At 38.2% G+C, this 12,446-nt stretch overlaps 2 protein-coding genes across 2 annotated transcripts; one reads left to right on the top strand and one right to left on the bottom strand.

The window, feature by feature from the left end:
• Nucleotides 1-1,850: 1,850 nt before the first annotated feature.
• LOC122046715 lies at nt 1,851-3,419 on the top strand. Its single transcript, XM_042607538.1, has 3 exons — nt 1,851-2,770; nt 2,836-3,133; nt 3,222-3,419. Exons 1-3 carry the CDS (start codon nt 1,901-1,903, stop codon nt 3,356-3,358), a joined length of 1,305 nt encoding a protein of 434 aa, XP_042463472.1. The 5' UTR covers nt 1,851-1,900; the 3' UTR covers nt 3,359-3,419.
• A 779-nt stretch (nt 3,420-4,198) lies between these two features.
• LOC122046716 (zinc finger CCCH domain-containing protein ZFN-like) lies at nt 4,199-10,149 on the bottom strand. The gene is made up of 7 exons (XM_042607540.1): nt 9,672-10,149; nt 9,277-9,443; nt 9,011-9,064; nt 8,414-8,530; nt 7,959-8,276; nt 4,862-5,110; nt 4,199-4,761 (listed from the first exon to the last, which is right to left on the bottom strand). Exons 1-7 carry the CDS (start codon nt 9,733-9,735, stop codon nt 4,486-4,488), a joined length of 1,245 nt encoding a protein of 414 aa, XP_042463474.1. The 5' UTR covers nt 9,736-10,149; the 3' UTR covers nt 4,199-4,485.
• Between the last annotated feature and the right edge of the window lie 2,297 nt (nt 10,150-12,446).

The raw sequence follows: 12,446 nt of genomic DNA, 5'->3' as shown, positions 1-12,446 counted from the left end.
TGGTGCATTTTATTTTTGTTATCATAAAAAATGTGTTATATTGAAAAAAATAAAAGAATATTTTTTATCCTAAAAATACTTTTATTCTAAAATTATTTTAGCAATTTTAGTTAGAATTATTATAATGGAGCATTTTATCAAAATTATTATAAAATTATTAAAATAGTATTTTTAAATTTCAAGTTTTTTTTTAAAAAAATTAAGTTAAAATTGTTTTAAAAAAATACAATTGTCAAAAGATGCTTTTTTATTGGAATATGTCAAAAGGACATTCCTTTTCAAAAGCACGTCACATATCACTTAGATACATTTTACTTTCTAAAATTACTTTTAATTTTTATGCTATTATAAAACAAATGATAAATCCAATTAATCTCATTGATTAATCTTAGATAATTGATTCGGTCCCATAAAATTTTTTCACCAACTATCAGGATAAAGCAAGAAGCGCTCGCGATAGTCAATGCAGAAGTCCAGTATCCTTTGATTGCACGTCTCATTTGGTGGAAAAATTCTTACAAATAAATTATAGTTGAGGATTGAATCGCGAATATTTGAGTGACAACTTAGATACCCTACCATTATATCATAGCCCCAAGGACCGTGTTTATGTTATTATAGCTACCTAAGAAAATGTCAATTAAAAAAATTGCTATGCAATTATAATATTTATGATCCTAAATTATTACAATATAATATTGACTATTATTAATAAAAATAAATTATTAGCATCAGTTTTTCTAAATATAAAATTTATCTTAAATTTTATATTTTATATTAAAAACTTTTTACATCAGCTAATCTATATATTTATAAAATTTAGATTTGATAAATAGTACTAATTTAAATTTAGAAAATAAAATCAATTCTCTAACTATTAAAATATTATTTAATTTGAAAGAATAAAAAAAGAATAAATTGGATAATGATGGAGAGAGAAAAAATAATAAAAAAATAAAAGAAAGAGAAGAAAATAATAAAAAAATAAAGATAATAAAAATTTTAAGGTAGCTTATGTAATATACAGTAAAAAATGATTATCTAAATTTAATAAAGTGGATGATTTACCTCATATTTTAAAGTTATTATAGAAAAATTGATGTGAATACTCTTTCATTGTAACAATTATAATTCGTAACCATTATAACATAATATTAACCTATGTTAATCAATATTGACCAAAGATGAAATATACATATTATAGAATCACTATAGTTACTACAACACAATATTGATCAGAGTCAAAATATTTTTATAATATAATATTAACTAAGATAAAATACACATATTATAGCAACTATACTTTATAACTAGTATAATTTATAACTACGATAATATAATTTATTAGTGTTAATTAAAATTGAAATGTCTTTATGATCTTATGTTGATAAGAGTTAAAATGTCAATCAATAATTGCTACAATAGTCTAAAGAAATAAGAATAATTTTGAAAATAAAAATATATTGACGTGAAATAGGATTTTTTTTTGACGATTCTAACAAAAAAAAAAAAAGTGTCATTTTGATTTTTGACTTTAGATGAAAGCATTTGTGAAACAAAATATTTTTTTATTATTTACCTCTTTTTTATGATAATAAGAGTTTTTATTTTATTTTTGTCCGATTTATAAATATTTAAAATTGGTTTCGTTCCATTGTGGAATGCCACAATGAAGTGATAACTGTCACCTCCTTCAACGCCCCTCAGCTTCCATTAAAAAACTCACAGACGCTTCAAATCCACAAAAGCGCCGCGCCCGCGCCCGCGCCCTCTGACGCCCCTCCAATGGCCGATTCTCCCTCTACGATTCCTTTTTTTAATACCTCTTCTTCTCCTCCGAGCTTCCTCCATTACCTTCCGATCGCCTCCGCTTCGCCATCGTAGCAACCATCCAAGCTCCATGCCGAGAGGAAGAGGCGGCGGGGACTCCGCGTTCTTCCTCCCCTCCACGAAGTCGATGCCGCTGTACGATCACGCCGACGACGACGACAATGGCGACGCGGAGATCCGTGGCTTCCGGACCTTCCTTCGGTGGATGTGTCTCGACCAGTCGGATGCGTGCCGTGCCGCGTTCTCCTGGTTGGTCTTCCTACTATTCGCCGCCGCCGTCCCGGCATTCTCCCACTTCGGCCTCTTTTATGCCGCTGATCGACGCCCCTACGACCTCGTCGCCCAGACCTCCCTCACCGCGGCCGCCGCCCTCTCGTTCATCACCCTCTCCGCCCTCACGCGCCGCTACGGGCTTCGGCGCTTCCTCTTCCTCCACATCCGCGCCGACTCCGACCGCGTCCGCCATGCCTACGCTGCCGAGATCCGCCGATCCTACCGCCTCCTCGCCGCCTTCGTCGTGCCCTGCTTCGCGGCGGAGACAGCGTGCAAACTTGCCTGGTACGGCGCCGGCGCGGGGAGGGTTCCCTTCTTCGACGGCCACCCCGTGGCAGCCGGGTGCACCGCCTGCGCCCTCGAGCTGGCCTCGTGGATCTACCGCACGGCCAATTTCTTCCTCGTCTGCGTCCTCTTCCGTTTGATCTGCCATCTGCACATCCTCCGGCTGCAGGACTTCGCGGCGGTGTTCGAGGAGGAGTCCGACGTGGAGGCGATCCTCCGGGAGCACCTCCGCGTGAGGCGGCAGCTCAAGGTCATCAGCCACCGCTTTCGGGTCTTCATCCTGTTGGGCATGGTCACGGTCACGGCCAGCCAGTTCGCGACCGCACTCGTCACCCTCCGCCCCAACTCCGACGACAACCTCTTCAACACCGGGGAACTCGCCGTAAGTCTCCTCACCGTTCATTACCAGAAACACTCGGTAAAATCTAACCTTTGAAGATTTTGCAGCTGTGCTCCATCGTCCTCGTGACGGGGCTATTCATCTGCCTGCGCAGCGCCGCCAAGATCACTCACAAGGCTCAGGCGCTGACGAGCCACGCCACCAAGTGGCACATCTGCGCCACGTTGGAGTCCTTCGCCGTCGACCGACCATCAGAGCCGGTGAATATGGCCACCACTTCCAGTGCGATTGAAGCAGAGGAAGAGGACGACGAAGAAGGGAGCAGTGAGAAAGACGAACTGGAAGGCACCAAGGTCTTGTATCCTCATGCGCACACCATCAGCTTCCAAAAGAGACAAGCACTGGGTAATGATTGACCTAACTGAACAATTCAAATGATGATCAAATACAATTGCAAATCTGTTTATCTGAATTCAAGCTTCGATTGTATCAGTGACGTACCTGGAGAACAACAGAGCAGGTATCACCATCTTCGGCTTCACCATGGACAGGGCATGGCTCCACACCATCTTCATGCTTGAGGTGGTGCTCTTCCTGTGGCTCCTGGGGAAGACCGTAGGCATTTCTTGAGACTTCAATTTCTCCATTTCCTGTTCTGATTTACGTTCCTGTTTTATTGTCTAAACCACATACACAGAGATACAAAATAATGAAAAAAAGAATAATATGCATGATTCATAATCTAATCCAATGGTTTACCAACTAAACTCATAGATAATCCTAGTTATTACTTACCTTGCGGCTAAATTATCGTGTGTATTCAGACAGACCAGCTTTACAGTTTAAACTGAAAGCAGAAAAGAATCTTGCAATACAACAGAGTTTGGTCTTTCATGAATCTGTGGAACAAAATTGTTTTAACTTACAACAGTTCGTGCCATTAAGACCATGCCTCCATGAACTTACACCCAAACTAAGAATTGGTAAGCTCGATAGGGCAGGTGAAAAGAAAGCAAAATCTCCATCTCGGAACGATGATCAGAATGGATGCTCAGCTTCCAAAAGAGACAAGCACTGGGTAATGATTGACCTAACTGAACAATTCAAATGATGATCAAACCACAATTGCAAATCTGTTTATCTGAATTCAAGCTTCGATTGTATCAGTGACGTACCTGGAGAACAACAGAGCAGGTATCACCATCTTCGGCTTCACCATGGACAGGGCATGGCTCCACACCATCTTCATGCTTGAGGTGGTGCTCTTCCTGTGGCTCCTGGGGAAGACCGTAGGCATTTCTTGAGACTTCAATTTCTCCATTTCCTGTTCTGATTTACGTTCCTGTTTTATTGTCTAAACCACACACACAGAGATACAAAATAATGAAAAAAAGAATAATATGCATGATTCATAATCTAATCCGATGGTTTACCAACTAAACTCATAGATAATCCTAGTTATTACTTACCTTGCGGCCAAATTATCGCGTGTATTCAGACAGACCAGCTTTACAGTTTAAACTGAAAGCAGAAAAGAATCTTGCAATACAACAGAGTTTGGTTTTTCATGAATCTGTGGAACAAAATTGTTTTAACTTACAACAGTTCGTGCCATTAAGACCATGCCTCCATGAACTTACACCCAAACTAAGAATTGGTAAGCTCAATAGGGCAGGTGAAAAGAAAGCAAAATCTCCATCTTGGAACGATGATCAGAATGGATGCTGAATGAGGCAGTTAGCGCTGAACAATTCTTATCATGGAGATTCTTCCGGAGCTTCAGTTTTCGAAGGAGTATCTGTGGAAGTATTTCCGTGCTCATGGTTTTCTAGATTGTGTCGTCCGGATTTTGAGAACTGGCCAGGCAACTTTAATGACTTGGTGTTTTGGTTGGAAAGTGCTACTGAGGAGATAGGATACGAGAAAGAAGGCAGAGTATAGCCATAATATCCAATGATTGGATGGTCGTATCGGCAAGCTGTTCCAAATTTGCAGCTTCCATATGCTGTGTAAAAGGTGCAAACCGGCTGACCCTGTTTGAGCAGATACACAGAAAGGAAAAAAAAAATGTAGGCCTGTTTGTTAAAACTGAAGTGAGACGAATAAAGGAAAATGAAGGGAGAAAAAATTTACTGGTCTTAGTGGTAACCCTAGTGGTCCTATGGTCCCAATAGCTGCTTGATTATGCTCTTTTGGGTGGTGGTACTTGCATGAGATTCCATACTTGCAGCTCCCAGTTTTCATATAATATTGACATTCTGGTTGATCAGGTCTCTCAGGTAAGTTTTGTGGCAGGCTAAAATCCGGTCGTTCTCGATGCTTTGAGTTGGATATTTGGTTAGGTGGATGCCCATCAACAGAGGTCATGTGGTTCATGCTTCCCTGGCATGGATTTACAGTTTCTTAAGTGCCATAATCGTTGAATTTGAGTTGTCAACAGCGTTCATTAACTTCTGTAGATGTTAAAGCATGGATACCACAACAGGACGAAACACTCATTTGAAAGTGGAAAACAATCACATCCAAGTTAATTCAAAAACATCATGTACAAATATCTAACTAGGAAGTAAACGGTTAAAAATAATTTGCCAAAGTTTACAAATTTTCAAAATCCTGAAGAGTTCTCTGGTAACTAAAGGAAAAAAAGGTGTGAAGTGGATTCTATTGATTGTGGGGAAAGGAAAAAAAAAATCAGATAAAGGCATATGAGGAATTACCTAATAAACAACTAAATATACTGAAACAACTATCACTAGAAGTTTAACACCAAGTGCCTAGAATATTTTGTTCTTTCTCAATGCGTTTAAAAAAAGTAGCAATTGCAACAACCAGATAAGTGCCAGATAACCTAATTTCAGGCAAATACCAGTAGAATAAAACTATCATGCCTGGCAAGAGGATTAGATTGCAGACAAATTGCAAGTAGCATGATTAGGAGAAGAAGAAGCTCGAAAAGAGATTTTGTGCCTTCTATAATTCTTTAGTAACAAAGCTGGCTCATACTAAAGTGTGATATATAAATCCAAATGTTGTAAATGTTGTAATGCCTAAAGGTATGGACCAGTAATACCATAATAATCCAAGATGACTTAATCCCATAATCTCTGCTCAAAAAATCTCTAGCTACAACTTATGGACATTTAGAATTGAGAGTTTCGTAAGACTATAACCCATCAAGTGCATAACTATACAATATGTAACGTACTAAACCTCATGAACAAACTGCATACAAAGTCAAAGACAAGTAATTACATCTTTATACTTATTCAATTTAATTATGCAATAATTATCAAGATAGGAGGTAATACATAATTTTTTTGGGAGGCTATACACATTAATTTCAGTTGGAAATAGAACTTGCTTCTTCACTCACGTCTATAACTGTGATCTTGAGTTTATTCATGCACCTTGCCTCTGAGAGTTACTCCATTACTTGTATGATACTCTCCTTTTTACTATACCCCTTGAGCATCCTATACTAGGGATCAATTTTTCACAAAATTAATTCAATAACCATGATGGCCGTCATGAATGCTTAGTTAAACTATTTTGATCAACATTATAAACCTGTTCGTCTAGATCTATTTTGAGTTATTATTTCTAGGTTTACAGAATAGGGAAAGACGTCTGCTTTATTCTTCATAGAATATTCATTATGATCAATAGGACAATGTTCTCATCGTTTTCGATGCAAAACCACTAATTCTCCATCAATGCTCTCTATGATGCAAACCTTTCGTATTCACATTCTTTACCTATCTTTGCTTGAACTACTATGATGAAACATCTGCATGATTTTATTTGTCTTGCAGCTAACTTTGGCAGCCAATTCAGTGCCAAACCATACAATTAGTTATTGATTTCTATCATTTCCCAACAATATTTAAATTATTTTATGTCAGAAAACCATCAACCCACCATCTATCCATCTGCAATCAATATTTCCTTTACAAAACCAGACAATATTGCTATTTGCTATTCTGTTCTTTTGGTTATCCTATAGAAAGACAATAACAAAGCAGCACTATTTGCTGCCCATATTTCATAAGCTCTTATTTCCCTCCATATCGGTGGGGCAGGCACTGGGGGCGATTAAGGTAGCAGATCTACCTTTTTCATGAGCTCTTATTTCAAGTTTTTTAAGTGGTTCAATATATACTTCTTTTTAGTTTTTGAGTTTAGGCCCTCAATGATTAGGTGCATTAGTCTAGACTCTAGTTTATCACTTAGCTTCCTCTTCTCATTGATCAACACGCATATCTCCAGTATATGGTAACATGTGTTCCTAACTAGTTGTCCCCTCGGGGCAATGCGGTAGTTAAGGCATGGGGGGTTGCCACATGAGGTCTTGGGATGGAAATTCGGCGTGTCCGAGCATGCCTTCCCCATGCCTTGGCCACCTGTATTAATAGCTAGTAGTCACCCGTGATTTACCTCCTCTGTGTTGGTATATATATATTCAGCCAGGCCTTGACATGATTTAGGCAGAGACTTGGTAATTCTGGCAAAGCAATGACATGTCATATTCTTCTCCAGTATGCCTTAAACTCTTCTACATGTGAATATCTATGGCGTGCTAGTATTAATAATTGAGTTGCATTTTTTTGTGTGTGCCTCTGTTTCTAACATCTAGCATGATTGAACACTGTCTAGCTCAAACTCATGAATGTGTTTGCCGGTTTGCTCCAATCTATTTCAGTACCAAACAGTATACTAGAGATATAAATTACTTTTTCAAAAATGAACATTTTTCAGTATTTATGACTGACATTGAGAAAAAGTCATTCAAAAATATCAAATTAGTATGCTTTTATGATAAGAATTGATTTACTGAAATGGTAAAAAAAACATGATATGACAAAACTGTATCATAAAAGCAAGCGACAAGTGATTGTAAGTTGCATATAAGACAAAAATATAGTTGTGCAACACAACTACAAGAGCATAAAGAGACTAAAATCATTCAATAATGAAATTTTGTAAGAGAAATCAATTACTTTAACTAAATCCATTGTCAATATCAGTTAAACAAGATACTCCTATTTTGGTGATTTGAAGTGTGAAACATGAATATCACCTTAAGAAATCACTTTGTAAAACTACAACTTGACATGTCAAACCAGATGAAAATAATTATGTAGTAATCAGATTTTACCAAACCTAAGGTAGTAGCTTCATTTAGCTAATTTGAAGAGTTTTGGTTTCAAGTCTGAGGTATATAGCTACTAACCATGTAAGTGCTCCAACCCTGCTGTACACCCATAGTTCCTTGGGTTGGTGGAAGAACAAGTGGTACATAAGCTGGGAGAGCATGCATATGCGGACTAGACATGTAAGGAACACTTGATAAAGACCATGATGAAAGTCCACCAATTACTGGAGGCGCTGATGTTGTTGTCACAGAATTTGAATAACCATAGGCTGAGGATCCTGTAAGAGGGATTGTTGCTCCAGTAGTGGCAGGCTGAGGATCAGGATGATTGAATTTGCAGGCATATCCATATTTACATGATCCAGTTTTCATGTAGTAGGCGCAGTGCTTTTCATCCTGGAGATCAAATCAAATGAAAGCTGCTCGATTAGCTACTAGATAGAAATCTAATTATATTAACCACAAGAGGTCTTGGAAATTATAAAGCAATTATAAAATTGAATTGAAAAAAGGGGCCAAGAAGCAACAGATACCTTTCGGATAGGTAGTCCTAAAACATTCAACTGAACCAATTTTGTGTTGTGTTTTTCTCGTGGATGATGATATTTACAGGTTGTTCCATACTTGCAAGTTCCTGTTTTCAGGAAAAACTGCAACAGTAGTTGAGCAATTAATGTGAGATCACAACCAACCTTTTTATTTCTTTCATTTTAGTTGCACCAATCTTCTAAGAATAGTCCTACCAATCACAGTTTTGCAAGAAAATTTTCGTTTTACAGTAAAGCTATAGAAAAACAAGAACAAAATTGCATATCAAACACAGCTTAAGTTTTTTCCTCTCCTTGCTTCTCTCTTTATGAAAAGGAAGAACAATAAGGAAGAGAGCCCAATTTTATCATGGCTTTCCTTTTGTATCAAAGTTGAATTGTTTATGGCATTATACTAAGATCAAATCTTAAATCAATGGTACTGCCCAGTGCAGGTTCAATGAGGTTTACATTTCTGGTTGTAGATCCAACTGGAAAATATATTTTAGGTAAATAGGAAAATGAATTTTGAGGAGTCACATACAAATTAAGTCACCAAGTAACCCAAAAAAATGATCTTCTCAAATTTGTAGGAAAATACACCTGGCAATCAGGTTGACCATCTCTCTGAGGCAGTTCTGAGCCAAACTGATTATTCTGCAAAAACCAAATAAAATCAAATTAATTGCAACAACCGAAATTGACAGAAATTGATTTTTTTTTATTTGTCCTTCAATGAAACAACCATTTTAGCCGTTGACGACTCAGGACTATTTAACCAAATTATCATACAATACAAAGAAGCATCATATTCAAAGGAGATTAAGCAAAAAAACATTTAGCCATATATTGCACTCCATGGCTCTCACCTCCCCGGTGTATGTAGGATGATTGTACTTGCAGCTGCTTCCATATCTACAGTTACCAGTCCTCAAATAATAAAGACAGTTCGGCTCGCCTGGGCGATCAGGATAAGGACTCATCAGTCTTTCAGCTCCCTCTCGGCTGTGATCAATCTTTAACTGCCACATAGCTTCTGTGATCGGAACCATAGGGATTAATTAGTCGCTTATCCAGAATGGCACCGAATGATGTTTTTATTTTCCCTATTTACCCTAAACAAGTTCCTTTCCTCCCCCGAAGTAGAGACAGATTGTACATATAGAGAAAATAACTTATAACCATGACATGAAACGCAAATCCGAGGGTTCACGGATGAAAAAACACTGGAAAAAAAAAGGAATCCAATAAAGCCAGAAACCACCTTCCAGGTTATCCGGTGAGGCATTTGACAAATTGGGACCAACATTGTGCCTGACTTCGACCATCCTCGCGCGCCAGGCGTAACAGAAAACCCTACTTAGCAAGCAATCAAATCCTAACCAGAGCCACAAATTTGGCGGAAAACGACGAGCCAGCCACCGCCGAATACACTTCCGATCGGCGATCAGAATTATTCCCCACGCGATTTGGTCTCTAGCATTTCGGAACAAGCGGTGCACCGACAAAAATCCGTGGGAGGAAATCCACGGGCAAATCAGCTTCGATTCAGGCCACCAATCGGGCGCAGAGAAGACGGCGAAACTGGTCTTCCGACGAGGTCTTGGATCTCGATGGATCGCTCAGGCGATCGTCCTCCCTCACTCTCGTCCTCTTCCTCTGCTCTCTCGCTCTGGCCCCTTTATTTTATTCTGCTCATTCTTTAATGATAAATGCAACACGAGGAAGACGAAAACGAACGATGATGAGGTATTTATTCCTTCATAACAAATCTCATTTTTTATGTTAATTAAACTAAATAAACACGATATTTATATCTCCCCGTCCAGTAATAAATCGTCACATAAAGCTACCTAGCTTGTCATTTGGTGAGCAAGTGGGACCTCCTTTCTGGATCCAATTAGACTCGCTGTAAAATGGCGGTAGTTTGATTGGGGCTAGCAAATCGAACACGTACGGAGAGGGAGGAATCGAATGTGAGATCAGAGATAATGGAGAAATTAAGCATTGCGACCTGGATTACGCACGCGCAAGACGTACGCGATCGAGGTGGCAGCGCTCTGACCGTTGAAGCTGGGAATTTGGCCGCGTCGTGGCAGACCGCGTATGGACGTTCGTGGGAACGAGACGTCGAGGCGAAGGTGGGGCGTAATCTCGCGCGAAGCGCAGGCGTGCGGGAGTGAGTGGATCGGAGACGAGAGACGGCGACGCTCACGTTTATTGGATGTGGATCGCGGGCCCCGCGTGATCTCGATCGGATGCATCTCGTAGGTCAGCATACAGATTATCTACGTCAACTATGACAGTTTTGACGTCGATTATTTTGTTTTTTTTTCTTTCTATTTTTTAATTTTGAGATGGAGGGTGAAATTAGCCTACGCGGTCCAACCATCTAACATTCTAGATTTTCATTCCATTTAAAGAAAATAGCCTGCAATGAATCGTCTATTGTTGCACTCAGATTTTTCTTTTCATATTTTTAAATTGGCATTAAGTATCTAACTAATGCTGATTAATCCTGAGAATGATGAATTTAACTCATAAAAATTTTCCACCAACTATTCAAATAAATAAATAAAAACGATCCATCAACGAAACTCCTACATCAACCGTCGTTAAAAAAAATTAATCTCATGTAACTGCACCATTGCCCAGCGTCCTTTCAATTTTGTGTGCGTGGTGATGGTGGAGAATAAAGGCTCAATGTTAATTATGAGATCGTCATGAAATGTGCAGCTTTTTGGCTTTGTCGGATTCCAAGTTTGACCACGTTTAACTCGTTAATATTGATTATATTCTTCATAAATAATATCAACAAATAAAATTTATACATACTATTTATCAATATATCTCTTATCAAACTTTTAAATCAATAAACAATCTCTTAAAACGAAATATTAAACGTATTAATGAACTATATTAAGTTTAAAATATAAAAATATTCAGATAGTTCTAATTAAGAGTTGGAAAAAAAAACCAAATCATGCTTAAACACCCATTTCAACATCTTTGGGGAGGTACATGGGAATGAGTTATTACCTAATTTCAAGGATTCATTCCCTTATTTGTATTCCTATTCCTATAATCCAAACATTAACAATAGGAATCAATGATTTTCATTCCCATTCCCCACTCCTATTACCCTAAACCAAACGCCCCCTTAGTTCATTTTAAACTTGGCAACTTGGCTTGACTTTAGTCAATTACCTTGTCAAAAGGATTTAAACAATGTCAAATTTAGCTATTGGATAGTTTATAGCCCTATATGGGATGAAATCATGGTACCCCATTCGATAAACAAATAAATATTTCAAAAAAGCTACTTTTGTCGAGCTCTTAACGCGAACAAGATTAAGACCAAGTGCCATCAGCAAATACCTGATGACGAGAGCACCTTACCACCATCTCTTCCTGCTGCAGGTAGTCAGCGACAACGAGACCAGCGCATGTGGCGCCCCTCACCAGAATGCAAGGTTGCATCATCCCCAAATGAAACTTGTCACTTCTCTTCTTATACATTTAGGTTTGGCCACTCAGTTTTATGAAACTTGCTCCAGACTTTCTATAAAAGGTAGTTCATCGTAGCATGGTAATCAGATGCTCACCACAATGCAAGGTTGCATCATCCAAAAATAGTGCAGATTTGCTTCATCACCAGAATTTATCTTGCCAATCTCAATGATCTATAACAAAGATGAATGTTATATCATTCGCTATTCGACCTACAAATGGAGTCAAATATCTCGATAAGTCTCATGATGTAGCAATCTACAATTCCAAACAGAGAAAAAAAAAGAATTCTTGCAAAGATGGATGTTGTCAGCTAATCTATTATCTTGTTGAAAAACGTCAGAGAATTGATGAGGGGCTCACTATTGTATTGGGAGAGCTTTCTACCAGATTGCCCATGAATATCAATTTGCAGTCCTAGAAATTCAACAAAATCTTGTTTATACAAACAAAAATAATGTAAATGCAGAAAATGATAAATTAGACATCCTGATCGAATACAATATTGTATAAGAAATGAAAAACTAAT

The sequence above is a fragment of the Zingiber officinale genome, chromosome 2B (assembly GCF_018446385.1).
Source record: "Zingiber officinale cultivar Zhangliang chromosome 2B, Zo_v1.1, whole genome shotgun sequence".
Taxonomy (NCBI): Eukaryota; Viridiplantae; Streptophyta; class Magnoliopsida; order Zingiberales; family Zingiberaceae; genus Zingiber; species Zingiber officinale.
The sequence above is the reverse complement of the archived record's forward strand: the minus strand, read 5'-3'. Positions and strand labels throughout refer to the sequence as shown.